Raw genomic sequence first — 17,096 nt, forward strand, 5'->3', positions numbered from 1 at the left:
AGCAGGCTCTGAGGAAGGTATTTCCAGAGGGTGACCTGAGCCCTCACCCAGGCAGGGTTATTAATAGCCGGGCCATAGTGCCCCGCTAGGGGCGGGCGGCTCCGGGGAGAGAGCGGCAGAAGGGCGGGGCTGAGCCGAGCCGGGGGAGGAGAGTCCGGAGAGGCGGAGGAGGCGCCTCCCAGCCCCCTGGGAGCCCAGCTGTCCCCCTCAGCGGATTCTCTGGGGCTGGTTCATCACCTCCGAATACTCCTGTGACAGGAGGCGTTTGCAGAACCCGCCTCCAGCCCCAAGCAGCAATAAATAGAAGGCGCCCAGCCCAGGAGAAGCAAGGAGAAGTTTCTAGGCCTGCGTCCCCGGGTTTATTAAAGCTCTGGGCTTCACTCAGTGGCTCTGGCTGGGAGCCTGGACGGCTTGGGCGGACAGTGGCGGCTGGCTGATCTCCGGTGAGGCTGTGTGGAGAGGGGTCCTTGAGAATTCTGCTGGACCGAACCGGAGGTGGCCTTCGGCGGCTGGAGTGTCTCTGGGGGCTCGGACCCCAGCCAAGTTTGTGCCTCTGTCCGTGGCAGTGGATGGTCCTGAATCTGAAAGATAAGCTTGGAAAGCCAGCGCACCCGCCTCACCTTGCTGTGTGACCTTGGGCAGGTGGCTCCCTCTCTCTGAGCATCTGTTTCCCCTTCCGCTCAGCAGCCACCATGGCTGACGGTCAGATGCCCTTCCCCTGCCACTACACCAGCCGCCGGCGCCGGGACCCCTTCCGGGACTCGCCCCTGTCCTCCCGCCTGCTGGACGATGGCTTTGGCATGGACCCCTTCCCCGACGACTTGACTGCCTCTTGGCCTGACTGGGCCCTGCCTCGACTCTCCTCTGCCTGGCCGGGGACCCTGAGGTCGGGCATGGTGCCCCGGGGGCCCACTGCCATGACCAGATTTGGGGTGCCTGCCGAGGGCAGGAACCCCCCACCATTCCCCGGGGAGCCCTGGAAAGTGTGTGTCAACGTGCACAGCTTTAAGCCAGAGGAGCTGATGGTGAAGACCAAGGACGGATACGTGGAGGTGTCTGGTGAGTGGAGGAGGACAAGGAGAGAATGGGGGTGGAGGGAGGGGAGGGCCCAGCCCGGAAGAGCCAGGAGAACGCTCCCTTAGAGGGGAGCCATGACAGCATGACACAGGTGACTTCAGGGCTCAGGAATGCAACCCATAAAAGTTATCTTCACAGAAAAGCCCTTCTCTTCAGGCTCCCAGGAGAAATTTTAACCTTTGGGTGCAGCATCAACCAGCCAACAGGCAGGGAAATGGAAACCACACTGCCTGTTTTAACAGAGAGAATTTAATGTAAAGAATAATAGATATAGGGGTAAAAAAAACAAAGAAGAAGCAGGGTTCATGCACCCCAACATCAAGACAGAGTCCAGAAGGGGGTGTTTGTAACTAGCTAAGATTTCAAGGGAAATACCTTCCCCTTGTCCCACGCGCAGGAGGAGACTGAGGTGTGATCGTGGTTACAAAGCTATGATGTGGTAACCTTGATTGAGCGCTTACTGTCCACCAGGCTCCATGCTCAGAGCTTTACCTATGGCATCTCAGTGAACACAATTGAAGAGGCAGGTCTTATCTGTCTCTTCTTTTTACAGATGAGGAAACTGAAGTGCAGAGAGGTTAAGTCAGGGAATAGGGAGGTCAGAAGCAAACTGATATGTTGAGCACCTACCAGGTGCCAAGGGCTACAGCTTTTCTATTCCTGCTCTCAACTCATTCCAGTCCTTAGAAGCGGAGGGGGCTAGTCCCATTTTACTGCTGAGGAAGCTGAGGCCCAGGCAGGAACGTCAAGGACACGCCGTGAGTCAGCAGCCGGCAGAGTCTGGGCCTGCCCACATCCCATCCTGGAAGAGGGAGTGTTTGGGGGAACAGGAAAGAGGAGACGGAGGCTCAGTCCCTGTGAAGCAGGGCAGCCGGGGAAAAGCTTTCTGTCTCTTCCCTCCCAATTAACATTCTATTAAAAAGTAGGTTCCTGGCAAGCTCTACCGGCTGGAAAATCAATAAAAACCATTGCAAACAGGCTGGGCAGAGACAAGCCCCAGCAGAGCAGCCTTCGGGGGCGGGGTGAGGGGGAGTTTCAAAGGCTCCCGGAGCAGAATTATAAGCATCAGAAGCTCTGGAGGGTGTGGTGGGCTAGGAGGCACTCTGGAGCATTATGCTGGCGGAGGGGGGCAGCCAGGGCTTCCTGAGTTGGCTGAGGAGCCAGACATCTGAAACCACTTCTCTGTGCTTTGTTTCCTTATCTGGAAATTGGGGTTCAAATGGCTGCACCGCCTGAGGACTGTTGTCTTAAATGAGACAACACATGTTAAGTGCGTACAAAGAGTGACGCGTGTAGAGTGCGCACACATGCCTAGAACATAAGGGATTGGTACTATTGCTGTTGTTATGTTATTAAAATGCTGGGCACAAAGTAAGGCCCCAACTCATATATGCATACATACGTGAATGCTTGTTAGGTGCTGAGACCTGGGCTCAAATCCCGCCACCACTGTTTATGCTCTCTGGGTGGATATGCACAAGAAAGTCTTTTCACTGGTCTGAGCCTCAGTTTACCCATCTAAAGAATGGGGGTAAATAATATCCAACTGGCAAGGCTGTAGGGAAGATGAAATATGCACAGTCTATGATAATAAATGCAGAGTGTCTGTAAGATGGAGCTGAAAATGTCTGCCTGGTATTCTACAAACAAGGTGATTATTATCACCGCTCCTCCTGTCTTTGTTTTAATTAGGGTTTCAGAAACTTCCACCCCTGGGTGGAGGGTCTCCCATACCCTGTGGCCCCTCCAGGAGACCTTTGTCCAACCTGGATGACTTTTTCTTTCATCTTCCTTTTTAGATAGGGTCTGGGAGTTCCAGGCTGAGATCCCATCTGAGTGCCTTACTAATCCAAGAGGCTCCGAGTAGTCACAGAGCCTCAGCTTCCACATCTGTAAAATGGGGTCACTGGGGGCTTGAATAAGACAAAAACAGACAATGCCTTTTTAGGTTGAAAATGCTTCACAGCTGTGCACTTAGCAACTTTGACTTGACAGAATGCCAATGCCCTGAGCGTACATACTGAGATTCTTATAATAGGGATTTTAAAAATCAAATTGACATCCTGGGCTCCATTTAAAAAGCAATTTTCAAGGGACGTGGGAAGTCAGACCAGTCTCCCCTCCTACCTCACTTAATGACACACCCATTTTTCCTCAAACTCTTCATGTGGGGCACTGTGATTTTAAAGGCTGACATGTGTTGGCTCACAGATTCCTCACATGGACTTCTGAGGAAATATGCATAGATTTGATACATCCACTTTACAGTTGAGGAAACTGAGGCTGAGACATAGTCACCTGAGACCATCTGCTTCTTCATAACAAGGTTGGAAATTCAAAGCTAATCCTGCTTAGACAGTTCAGAATCAGGATGACAGGATCTGCTTCTAATTGGGTGGCCTGGGGCAAATCCTGCTACCTCTTGGGCCTAACATGTATCCTTGGTTTTATAAGGAGTTGGACTAGATCAGTATTTGCCAAATGTCATGTTTTAAGATATCATTAGGAGTCTAATAAATGGAGGGAGGAGTTCCAGGATTTTCAAAGGTACCATATGAGGCAAAATTACAAACAGGTCTCCTTACTGTAGGACTTATCAGAGCCTTGAATTTGCGAATATAGTTTATGAATCTCTGAAAGGCGGCCCTGTCTTATCCAACCACATAGGAGTGTCTAGGTCCAGGGAAGGGTTTGGAAATTGCTAGACTAGATGATTTCCATCATGCCTCACACACACCCCTCCCCCACCCCACGGTCACCAGTCAAGAAATGTTCTCTTCATGGGTCACTGGGCCAGGCTCTGACGGAGGAAGGAACTGGAAAGCCCCAAGGCTTTATTCCCCCCCTTTCCGTTAATCCCAGGGCCTCTGCCTTCCCTGGAAGCAGCACCTTCTCTCTTCAGCTGGGCCGGTGGCTTTCCCTGAAGTGCTGATGCCCAGCTCCTTGGCACCTACACTTCTCACTGGCCGTGAGGGGCCTCTGGCTTCCCCTGCCTCTAGATGAGTTCTTTCTCCTTTATTTTTTAAAGAATCATAATAATTGCTTTTTTTTTCTATTTACAAAAAACTGTTCTATGGTAGAAAATGTAGGTAGGAAAGCAAAATTAAAAAGTTAAAAATCACTCATAATACTTAAGCTGCCCCAATAAATAGATATTCAAATAACATGCAAATTAAGCTTCAACTGGAGCCTCTTAGCAACACCCTCTTTCTACCAGGTTAACTCCCTCCCCCAGCCCCCTTCATGGCGCTGCCTTTGCTCAAAGATCCTCCCTCCCCCAACCCCAGTACTCTATTCAGAGCACAGACAGGGGGATTTTGTTTCTGAGGACCAGTTCTTTCCTCAAATATCAAAATAAGCCAGAAGCAGCCCCCTTTTACAACGTTTGAAGCAATTCTGTGACTCATTCTCACTGGCTCCTCACAGTACCCAATAATTAGGAAGTTGTTGTCACCACCACTGAGGCCCAGAGAAGAGGAGCAAAGTGCTGGAGATGTCAGAGCAGACTCAAACCCCAGCCTACACCCCTGCCTCGGAGTCTCTGCTCCAGCACTTCCGAGCTGTGTGACCTTGGGGACGTCACTTAACCTCTCTGAACTTCCATTTCCCCATCCACAAAATGGTAACGCTTTCTAAGGTTTTTGTGAAAGATTAAGAGTTGATATCAGTAAGGTGCTCAGAACAGTGGTAGACACCAAGAAAGCACAATATAAAGAGTCTGCTATTGTTATTCTTACCATCATCATCATTGTCGTTTGTTACTGCCAGGATATCAAGTGTGCAAAAGGGCTGAGTCAGAGGCACTGGCCTGTCCCCAGGGGAAGCAGGTCTCTGGAGGCCCGGGCTTTGGGGAGTGGACCAGGGGACAGGCAGTGTTCCTTTGGCCACGGGCCTGTACCAGAACTGGGCAGCTGGTGGTCACAGACTTGGCAGGTCAGAATAAGCTCTCCAAGCTCCAAGAGCAGCTCATTCGCGGAAGAGTGTGTTCTGGTTAGGCAGACGCTCATGTTTAAAAACGAATTCCTATAAATGTTCCCCTTTCTGCCCAGCCAGTAGGAGACTACTCTGATGCAGCCTTTCCTGAGGGAAATTTAGCGACATACAGAGCAAGCCTTCAGAATTCTAGAACATGGAATTTATCCTAGGAAGTCAGTCAGGCTGGGTGTGACAGTCTAACTATAAGAATGTTCAGTGCGGTGAGGTTCTTTCCAACGTCAGAAACCCTCTCGGTACCCCACAGCCAAGGATTGGCTGAATGAATTTATATTTCCCTGTAGCCATTAAAAGCCATGTTGTCAACAAATATATACTTATTGCTGATTCATGTTGATGTTTGGCAGAAACCAACACAATTCTGTAAAGCATTTATCCTTCAATTAAAAAATAAATTAATTTTTTAAAAAGTCATGTTGTCAAAAAAAAAAAGTCATGTTGTCGACAAATAGTTGCTATAATATAGAAAAATAATTATAATGGGTCAGCAAGAGAGAAAAATAAGTTCCGAACATACATACATACGTACATACATACATACATAACATAACATACATAACAAAAATCATAACATACAATATGATTTTTTATAAAATAGATGGTATACATCTATGTTATATAACATGTATGCATTTCTCAGTAACAGAAAAATCTAGAACATATACAAAAATGTGTTTTTCTTGGGGTGATGCAATTATGGAGGGTTTTGTCTTTTCTTTCTATATTTTCAAACATACACATGTGTTGTAATCAGAAAAGGTTATTAATAAAGGAATAATGAATAATAAAAAGGTAATGAATAATGTAATCACCTATAAATTATCAGCTTAAAATCTTGACTGCAGCAAGACATTGTATTACACAAGGTTATTTACAGTCTAGATTCCAAAGCCCCTCAGAAGGGTGTCCCTAGGTAAATGAGCATTCTTGGTCCTGCAGTGCAGCCCCACAAATGAGGAGTGAATAATAATAGGAGCCTAATGACTCTGCTCTGCTCGGGGAAGGCAATGGCACCCCACTCCAGTATTCTTGCCTGGAAAATCCCATGGACGGAGGAGCCTTGTAGGCTGCAGTCCATGGGGTCGCTAAGAGTCAGACATGACTGAGTGACTTCACTTTCACTTTTCACTTTCATGCATTGGAGAAGGAAATGTCAACCCACTCCAGTGTTCTTGCCTGGAGAATCCCAGGGACGGCGGAGCCTGGTGGGCTGCCATCTATGGGGTCGCCCAGAGTCTGACACGACTGAAGTGACTCAGCAGCAGCAGCAGCAATGACTCTGCTGGGGTCTAATCCGCTTTGCTTAAAGAGAAATTAGAGACATTCTGTCCCTTAAAAACAGAACAAAAAACAAAGACCCAAGAGTGGGGAGGGGCCAAAGGGTTCAGAATTTATTACATAAATTGCAACATGACAGCCAGTCTGCGCCTAAGCCCTCTTGTAATTTCATAATTTTACTTCCTAAGGGAAGAAAAAAAAAAAAAAAGCCCTTGTCTGCCAGCCGGGAGGAGGAGGGGGCAGGTGGAATTTCACATTCATGTTGCTTCATGTGTCATTTCTCAGGGAAACACCCTTTGGGTGTTTTCTGTTTTGTTTTTGGAGATGATGCATTATTTCCAGGCAGTTCTTTCAGGACTAGGTACAGATAATGGGGTTCAAAGAACTAACTGGAAGCTAGAACAGGCAGAGGGGCAGCGGACCTCAGTCCTCGGCTTAGTGTCCAAGAGTTGGTTCTGAGGCCTGGGCTGCCACACAGTTGCTGGGTGAGCTCAGACTCATCCCCTGGCCTGAATTTTCCCATCGGTAACAGGGAGATAAGAAGCCCATTCTCAGAGCTGGGAAAGGACTCTGTGCGTTAGAAAGCCCAGGGGGCTGGCAAACCAGCCTGACTGTATCCTCTCACTCAATCTGGGATGTTGGCCTCAAGGATCTCCTGCCTGGTTAGGAGCAAAGGGTGAGATGTGAGATTTAGAAGGTGCAGTGCAAGGTCTTAGAAGACAGGATGCCATCCCTGTGATCTCCTGAGTCTTAACTCCTAATCATCTACAATTCACGGTCAAGGCCTCCTGACCTCCCATTGTCATATTGCATCTTCACAACAGCCTGGGAGGTGGTTTTAAGAGGGTCCACTTATCAGAGGAGGGACCAGAGGCTCCAACAACTGCAGCCTCTAGACCAAGCCCCAGGCCACACCGGAGGCCAGGGCAGGATTCCCATCCCTGAATGATGCCCATGGGATGCAGACGCTGACTTGTGACTTTCCTCTCCCTTCCAGGTAAACACGAGGAGAAGCAGCAAGAGGGTGGCATCGTTTCCAAGAACTTCACAAAGAAAATCCAGTAAGTAACCTGGCAGTTGGATTTCAGGGGAGGATTGGAGTTGGGGCGGCATGCCTGGGACCCCTTTTGGGCATCTCTCCTTCAAGAGACCCGCCCTGGGGCAGGGAATTGAACCCTGTGAGAAGTTAAACAAACTCTGCAGTGGGTTCCCAGAAACAGGGGTGCCATCTCATCTTCTCAGTGCCCTGCGAGGTGGCATTAACAATCTCGTTTTGTAGATGAAGAATTCAAGAATAGGAGAGGCAAGACAACTTGTCCATGATTCCATGGAAATCGGGGTACTCACCCACCCACGTGACATGATGCCCCCAAATTTCCAATAGACTCTTTCGAGGGTGGCTTGCTCCAAGCCGCCCAAGGCCTTCCCTAGGGCGCCCGTGAGAATCGGGCTGGAAGGTGTCCCGCTGTCTTAGTAACTCACTACCTGGAAGGGTTCTAAGGCTGAGAGATTGGGAGGAAGGAAGGACCAGTTTTGCCAAGGGGAGTGAGAAGGGCTGAGACTGGGGGATTATGCAAGTAGCAGGAAGACCACCACCAGGCTGAGCCAAACAATCGGAGACAGACGGAGTCACTGATGGCAGTGCCAGCAGGGAGAATAGACACACAGCGAAGTGCCAGTGGCCGGCTGCTTCACAGACGCCTCGTCCCCCTAAATGGCTCTCCTACGTTCTGTGCACTCCTGGCTCCAAAGTCCCTTTCTAGTCCCATTTCACCTTTGCAGCAAAGGTATACAGTGGGAAAAGAGACAATACCCTCCTTGTATGATGGGGAAACTAAATCTCCCAGAGGCCAAGGGATACACCCAGGGTCCTTAACATGAGCATTCGTAACAGCCCCAAACAGACCCTTGAACTCTTGAGTTCACTGTATTCAGTTCTTGAGCAAGGAATGCCCTTTCCTCATTCATAAAAGGGAGGGATGCTGAGCCTTGTGGAGTTACCCACAAAGGAAGTGAGATCGTAGCTCGTGATGGGCACACAGCAGGTCACCATTAAGTGTCGGTTTGTTCTTACTACTGTTGTTGTTATTAGATCTTAACCCCTCCCCTCACCCCAGTAAAGCTGTCCTGTGTCTGGACAGATGGCACAGGCTAAATTCTGAGGCTGCTTTCAGCTTTAAGATTCCGCAGTGCTGCCTCTCTCCTGCCATGTGCCCATTCCTAACCCACCAGGCGCCTCCGGAGTACTCAAAAGCCTGCAGACACTTCCTGATAAGGCAAACGCCAAACGCTTTTCTCCCTGGCTGGCCTGCCATCACCAAGACCCACACCTTCCCCTAGTACCACAGCCAGATCAGACGTTGCTGAGAGGGGAGAGATGGGGAGAGAGGAGAGAGATGGGAGGGGAGCGAGAGAGCTGATGTTTCTTTTAAGAGACTGAAATAAGGTCTCAGGATGGAGTCACAGGCAGGTCAAAGCTGTGAAAGGGACTGAGCCAGAGAGTCAGCAAATTCATCATCTCTAAGGACAGCCATTTTCATGGATCTCCCCATCTCTGAGACCTCTGGGAAAAGACAGCTTGCTGTGAGTTACTTAACCAGATAGAAATGCCTAAAGCTGCCGGAAGCAGAGCCACGACTCAAATGGGGCTCAGCAGCTGAGCTGGGCTGGTTTTTACAATATCGAACTAATCATGGCCAGGACCACCCTCCCCCCAGAGGCTCTCCTTGGTCACTTGGCAATCCTGATGCTGTTCGAGAACCCTCCAAACCTCCCCGCCTTCCAACAACCAAAGAGCCCCCAGGACCCTCCTCCATCACCATGGCATGGATCCGTCCATTCTAGTTGGTCAATGTCCAGCTGTGCCAGTCATTAAATATTTTGAATCTCGCTTCTGGGTGTAGGGAGTCCTGGCGCCACGACTGAGTGGGTGACTTGGAGCGACATGCTAAACTGCTCTGGGCTTCTGTTCCACCTTCCCTTAGGATGGGGAGTGAGAGAATGTATACAGACCCAGTGCCCAGCGCATGGGGACTAATCTTACTAGAGACTCAGCAAGACTGGAATCACACGAGAGCAGCTGGGAGTCCTGAGACCTCCTGGCCCTGCCCTGACTCCATCACCAAGCAGTGGGACTGGGCTTTGGGACGGCCCTGGCCCCATCTCAGAGGTCTCATTGCCTCCCCCAGGAGATACTCCAGTCATTAGAGTTTAGGGAAGCTCCTTAAACCCAGCTGAGGCCTTTGGAGATTTCCTCCCAGACGCAATGCTCCAGCCATCTGCCTTGCCCACAGCTAGAAATTCTTCCCAACACACACATCCCCTTGGGAAAGACCCCGTTTTGACTGGATGAGGGAGAGACTGGAATTTGCAAGTCAGGTCCAGTGCAGGGCAAAGACTGGAGACGGGGACTTTTCCACACCTCCATGGAGTGAGAGACCAGGGAATGCAGGAAGTCACCAACGGAGGATGCCCAGAACCAAAGCAGACTTTAGTGTCTTTGCTCCACAGCTTCCCCGGTGTCTGATCTGCCATTTGCAGCCTGCTATGGTGTGTTAAGAGCCAGGTTAAGAGGTGTAGAGGTTTGGGACTTCCCTAGTGGTATAGTGGTTAGGAGTCTGTGCTTCCAATGCAAGTGGTGTGAGTTCAATCCCTGGTTGGGAAACTAAGATCCCACAGGGTACAGCCAGTAAATAAATAAGCACGCATCTAACGCAAGCTCTGAGGATCGTTAAAAAAAAAAGTTTCTTAATTGAAAACTCATTCCATAGACAGGACACAAGACAATGGTGCTTTTTTTTAAGATGTAGAGGTTTAATTTTATGCCATCTTTAAAAGAATCCTATAGAGTAGGTATTGGGCTTCCCAGGTAGTGCTAGGGGTAAAGAACCCACCTTCCAATTCAGAAGACATAAGAGACGCAAGTTCGATCTCTGGGTTGGGAAGATTCCCCTGGAGGAGGGTATGGCAAGCCGCTTCAGTATTCTTGCCTGGAGAAGCCCAGGGACAGAGGAGCCTGGTGAGCTACAGTCCATAGAATCACAAAGAGTCGGACATAAGTGAAGTAACTTTTAGCACAGCACGCAGAGAGCTGGTATTTTTAAGCTCATCTCGTGGATGAGAAAACTGAGGCTCAGAGGTTGACAGGACTCAGTCAAGGTCACGTGGCCGTAACAGGCAGGTGTGGGACTTGCACACAGGTCTCCCCGTCTGCAAAGCCCGTGGACTTCCTTCTTGGTTGTGTACGTGTGTGCTGTCACTTCAGTTGTGTCCGACTCTTTGCAACCCCATGGACTGTAGCCCACCAGGCTCCTCTGTCCATGGGATTCTCCAGGCAAGAATGCTGGAGTGAGTTGCCATGCCCTCCTCCAGGGGATCTTCCCCACCCAGGAATCTATCCCCTGCGTCTCTTATGTCTCCTGCATAGGCAGGCAGGTTCTTTACCACTAGCACCACCTGGGAAGCCCTCCTACTTGGATAGGAGGGACCAAATGAGTCATTCACAAACCATCTTCAATTATTTTTTTGCCTTCTATGCTTACGTCCCTATACTATCAGTTGCTTGTGATTTTTTTTTCTTTTCAATCAACCCACTTTTGATAAGGTTCAGTTCTCATCAGTCAGACATTCACTCACTCAAGAAGCCAATTGTGAAATAAACCCAAAGCAAAATATGGTTAAATTCTGACTAGACAGTGTTGCCTGCCTGAGGGCCTAAGTCATAGATCCGCTCTTTCTTTGTTAAAAGAGAGAAAATATGAAGAGATGGTAGAAGCTGAGGTGTTAAAGGCATGTTAACACAGAGCTGAGGCTTTCCCTTAGTTGTAAATGAAAGGATTTAGTTTCTTTAGGTTCAATCACCATAGATCTTCCCACCGGTTTCGTTGAAACTCAGTCCCTTTTGCAAGAGGACTGAGGAGGAATAGCTCTCCCACCAAGTGGGTTCAACATAGAGGCCACCTGGTAAGAGCCCTTGGATAAGTCTGTTCCCATATTGGGGCCTTAGTTTCCCCATGTGTAATATGGGAACATTGTCCTGGATAGTCGACAGCCTTTTGGCCGCTGACATTTCATGGGTCAATGATGATGCTAAAATAGTCACAGTTATCAAGATGCCCCACTTGTGCACCTGATGCCTACAATGACAGTGTGGAAGTTAATGCCTCTTGAGCACTTCCTATATGCTAAGCACTGTGTAACCTTTGCTTTCATCATCCTATATAATTCTCACACCACCCTAAAAGATAGATGCTGTTTTAAACCACTTTCTCCTATAAGGAAATAAGGTCAGAGAGGTGAGATCACTAACCCAAGATCACACAGTCAGGAAGAGGTGTGATTTGAACTCCCGCCTGCCTGCCTGTGAAGTCCATGCTTATGGACCATGGCTGCCTTGTCATATGTCCCAGATGCCCTAGGGGTTGGCGTGTAAAGGATTGGCGTGTAAAGAGTCAGCCCATCCCCCAGCCGAGAGTGGTGGTGGTTTGGTCACTAAGTCATTGTCTGACCCCATGGATTGTAGCCTGCCAGGCTCCTCTGTCCATGGGATTCTCCAGGCAAGAATACTGGAGTGGGTTGCAATTAGGGAGGTCCAAGCTTTTGGCCTTGTCTCTACATTAGAAGTTTGACTTGGCAGTTGCCCAAGTTCCCTCTCTCTCCCACCCTTCCCGGCGGGCTCCTTGTTAATCAGGAACCTCCTTGGTTCACGTGGCTACAGGTGGCTGTTCACAGCAAAAAAACCGCCCCAACCCCTGCAAGAAGGGTCCTGCCCGTGACCAGCATAGGCTCACTTTACTGCCTGGTTCTTCCATCAAGACCCCTGCATTTACAACAGGTAGAATCAGCCTAGACCGGTGGGAAGATCTGTGGTGATTGAACCTTCTGGCTTTCCCTATCATGGACTTTTTTTCAAAAGTCTGGTACCTGGGAGGGGAGGCAGAGGAGTGTCATGATCAGCTCCTCTTGAGTTTGGAGACCAGGATTCCAGTTCTCTTCTCCTGTGCTGCTTGCCAGCTATGTTACCTTGGGCAAATCAGTTCACGTCTCTGATCTCAATCGCCTCGTCTATATATTAGGGATAGTAATGGAACTGCCTGGTGGGATTATTATTTTTATAACAATAATGATTATGATTATGATCATTAAGTTTATTGATTTGATAATAATAAATAATAATTATGTTTGATAATAATCCCACCAGGCAATATCAAAAATATTTTCTTTCAATTGAATAAAAGAATGTTTGGCTATATTAAAAATAATAAATGAATCTTGTATTTTCCCTAGGCTTCCTGCAGAGGTGGATCCTGTGACAGTGTTTGCCTCCCTTTCCCCAGAAGGCCTGCTGATTATCGAAGCTCCCCAGGTTCCTCCTTACTCACCATTTGGAGAGAGCAGTTTCAACAACGAGCTTCCTCAAGACGGCCAGGAAGTCACTTGTACCTGAGACCCCAGTCTTGGCCCTTCCTTGTTCCCTCCCCAACCCCTGGGCTTCTCTGATTCCAGGATACATTACTATAGCTGAACTCATAGATTTAGTGTGGCTAAAATGTTGGGGGTCAGGGTGGATTGACCAGATTCCCTGGATAGTGTTAGTAGTAGGTTTTTCTGCAAGATGGCGCAATTGACAGGTCATGCTCTGTTGCATTAGGCCAAAATGCTGGAAGTTTTCCTTTCTTTACCTTTTCTATCATGATGAAAATGTTGCACATTTTACAGTTGCAAAACAAATAAAAGGGGACATAACGTTTCACTTTGTATCTTATCTTGCCGCTAATGCAAGAATTGCTTATCTCTGGGGACCGGGATTCCCATTCTGGGCTCCCAATGTCCATACCTGCCCCTTGGTTTGGTTGATGGAGCCCTCGTAGCTCACCCCACAGTGTTTCTGCAGCCCTGGTTTACAAAGGGTTATAGACAGGTCTTATATCCCCATATGGGATTTATCCAACAACTCATGAAAACAGACAGTGCCGTGTGCCCTCCACCCAGGCATTTATAGCATGTTCCCAAGCTGGCACTCCCCAAGGACCTTAGAAGTCCTTTAGTTTATTCTCTGGTTAAAGTCCCCCCTTTGTGTCTCCTATGTCCAAGTCGGGATTTTTACAGAGGGGGCTGTCTCCAGACAGCTCCACCAGGAACCAAGCAAAGGCCAAATAGTTTGGCAGGCAGGCTAGTGGTATTGTGTATATGGGTGGGACGTGTGTGTCATTGTTATTTGAATTGTGCTGTTGTTTAGGGAAAATAACAGTAAACAATAATAAAAGGAACTGATGTTATTAACCATGTGTGTTGTTTTGATGGGAACTAAATGCTGCACCACTTAGACATGCAACATCAATTAGGGATACTTGTGGTTGCAAATAATAATGCTCAATGCATTGTGGCTTAAATGACATAAATATCTTAACTTTACAGGAAGTTTAGAAATGAGTGATTTCAGAATTACTTTTTCAGCTGTTATGCCACCAAGAACCCAGAGTCATTCTGTTGTTTTTCTCTGCCATCTCTGATGAGTCTACAAGTTCTAGCCTCATGTTTGCAAGAAGGCTGTCGCAGCTCCAAGCATCTCAACCTCAACCTCGTATGGCCATGAACAGGAAGAGAAAGGGTGAAAAAGCCTTTTTGTCTGACTTTCTCTTTCATCTGTAAGCTCTTTTCCAGAAGCTATCTCTCAACAGTCTTCTTTCTTTTTTTTTCATTGACCCAAACTGGGTCACATGAGTTTGTTGAAGTCAGTCCCTGGCAAAGAGAAAGGAATGGCCATGATGGGCTTAGATCAATATTGATTTGTCCTTCAAGGACTGGGACACTGCTGCTTGAAAAAGCAAGGTTCTGTTAGGCAGGAGGAAAGGGGTCGTCAACCTTCCACATACTGATGCTGCCAGGAGCCCAGAACCCTGAAAGTATGGTGGTGGGGAGCGTGCTACCACAGTGCATCAGTTACAACTGTTTCTTTTTTTGTTTTTGTTTTTTTAATTTTATTTTATTAGTTGGAGGCCAATTACTTCACAACATTTCAGTGGGTTTTGTCATACATTGACACGAATCAGCCATAGAGTTACACGTATTCCCCATCCCAATCCCCCCTCCCACCTCCCTCTCCACCCGACTCCTCTGGGTCCTCCCAGTGCACCAGGCCCGAGCACTCGTCTCATGCATCTCACCTGGGCTAGTGATCTGTTTCACCATAGATAATATACATGCTGTTCTTTTGAAACATCCCACCCTCACCTTCTCCCACAGAGTTCAAAAGTGTTCTGTACTTCTGTGTCTCTTTTTCTGTTTTGCATATAGGGTTATCATTACCATCTTTCTAAATTCCATATATATGTGTTAGTATGCTGTAATGTTCTTTATCTTTCTGGCTTACTTCACTCTGTATAATGGGCTCCAGTTTCGTCCATCTCATTGGAACTGATTCAAATGCATTCTTTTTAATGGCTGAGTAATATTCCATGGTGTATATGTACCACAGCTTCCTTATCCATTCGTCTGCTGATGGGCATCTAGGTTGCTTCCATGTCCTGGCTATTATAAACAGTGCTGCGGTGAACATTGGGGTGCACGTGTCTCTTTCAGATCTGGTTTCCTCAGTGTGTATGCCCAGAAGTGGTATTGCTGGGTCATATGGCAGTTCTATTTCCAGTTTTTTAAGAAATCTCCACACTGTTTTCCATAGTGGCTGTACTAGTTTGCATTCCCACCAAGAGTGTAAGAGGGTTCCCTTTTCTCCACACCCTCTCCAGCATTTATTGCTTATAGATTTTTGGATAGCAGCCATCCTGACTGGCGTGTAATGGTACCTCATTGTGGTTTTGATTTGCATTTCTCTAATAATGAGTGATGTTGAGCATCTTTTCATGTGTTTGTTAGCCATCTGTATGTCTTCTTTGGAGAAATGTCTATTTAGTTCTTTGGCCCATTTTTTGATTGGGTCATTTATTTTTCTGGAATTGAGCTTCAGGAGTTGCTTGTATATTTTTGAGATTAATCCTTTGTCTGTTTCTTCATTTGCTATTATTTTCTCCCAATCTGAGGGCTGTCTTTTCACCTTACTTATAGTTTCCTTTGTAGTGCAGAAGCTTTTAAGTTTCATCAGGTCCCATTTGTTTAGTTTTGCTTTTATTTCCAATATTCTGGGAGGTGGGTCATAGAGGACCCTGATGAGATTTATGTCAGAGAGTGTTTTGCCTATGTTCTCCTCTAGGAGTTTTATAGTTTCTGGTCTTACATTTAGATCTTTAATCCATTTTGAGTTTATTTTTGTGTATGGTGTTAGAAAGTGATCTAGTTTCATTCTTTTACAAGTGGTTGACCAGTTTTCCCAGCACCACTTGTTAAAGAGGTTGTCTTTTTTCCATTGTATATCCTTGCCTCCTTTGTCAAAGATAAGGTGTCCATAGGTTCGTGGATTTATCTCTGGGCTTTCTATTCTGTTCCATTGATCTATATTTCTGTCTTTGTGCCAGTACCATACTGTCTTGATGACTGTGGCTTTGTAGTAGAGTCTGAAGTCAGGCAGGTTGATTCCTCCAGTTCCATTCTTCTTTCTCAAGATTACTTTGGCTATTCGAGGTTTTTTGTATTTCCATACAAATTGTGAAATTATTTGTTCTAGTTCTGTGAAAAATACCGTTGGTAGCTTGATAGGGATTGCATTGAATCTATAGATTGCTTTGGGTAGAATAGCCATTTTGACAATATTGATTCTTCCAATCCATGAACACGGTATGTTTCTCCATCTGTTTGTGTCCTCTTTGATTTCTTTCATCAGTGTTTTATAGTTTTCTATGTACAGGTCTTTTGTTTCTTTAGGTAGATATACTCCTAAGTATTTTATTCTTTTTGTTGCAATGGTGAATGGTATTGCTTCCTTAATTTCTCTTTCTGTTTTTTCATTGTTAGTATATAAGTGCTAGGAAGCCCTACTCCAACTGATTTAAGCAAAAAGGGGGTATTTATTTGCATACAACTGAGAAGTCCAAGATAAATGCCACTTTTAGGCTTCTAATCTTAATAGAACTCAGTTTGTCTCTTGTTCCTATGGTGTTGGCTCCACTCCTAGTCTTCCAACTGCCCCACCACGCCTTCTGCTCCTAGCCCTCCACGCCCTTTCATGGGACCTCAAGACAGGTGCAATCCCTACACCACCACCCCACCTCCCACATTCCGGTCCCCAGCGAGAAAAGCCAGTCTTTTCTCATCACATCTGCTGAGAGTCATTCTAATTGGACCAGCTTGGGTCACATGACCATCCCTGAGTTAAGCATAGCCCAGAAAATCAGTACTTTGATTGGAAAGGCCTGGGTTACACGCTCCATCCCTGGAGCCAATCTCCTTTAAGCCCCCCTGACCCACAGGAAGTAGATGTTACCTTTACAATGAAGAAGTTGCCTCTAAGTGGCTTGAGTAAGTCCCATGGTGGTGGTAGAACTCAACTTTTGTTTTTGGAGGAATTAATGACGAGCTCCTGAGCTGCCTTTTTTTTTTTTTTCCATCTAAGTGTAGTTGCTTTGGGTATCCCAGGTGGCACTGCTGGTAAGAGACACAGAGTTTAACCCCTGGGTCGGGAAGAGCCCCTGGAGGAGGGCATGGCTACACACTCCAGTATTCTTGCCTGAGAATCCCATGGACAGAGGAGCTTGATGGGCTACTACCCATAGGGTCTCAAAGAGTTGGACATGACTGAAATGACTTAACATGCATGGTTGATTTATGAGCTGCTTTTTTTTTTTTTTTAATTTTTC

General features: G+C 47.1%; 1 protein-coding gene across 1 annotated transcript; it reads left to right on the top strand.

The window, feature by feature from the left end:
* The first annotated feature begins 173 nt into the window (after positions 1 to 173).
* On the top strand, positions 174 to 13,629 carry HSPB8 (heat shock protein family B (small) member 8). Its single transcript, XM_065904326.1, has 3 exons — positions 174 to 1,059; positions 7,346 to 7,409; positions 12,634 to 13,629. Exons 1-3 carry the CDS (start codon positions 693 to 695, stop codon positions 12,791 to 12,793), a joined length of 591 nt encoding a protein of 196 aa, XP_065760398.1. The 5' UTR covers positions 174 to 692; the 3' UTR covers positions 12,794 to 13,629.
* The last annotated feature ends 3,467 nt before the right edge of the window (positions 13,630 to 17,096 follow it).

Source organism: Muntiacus reevesi, chromosome 13 (genome assembly GCF_963930625.1).
Source record: "Muntiacus reevesi chromosome 13, mMunRee1.1, whole genome shotgun sequence".
NCBI classification, from domain to species: Eukaryota; Metazoa; Chordata; class Mammalia; order Artiodactyla; family Cervidae; genus Muntiacus; species Muntiacus reevesi.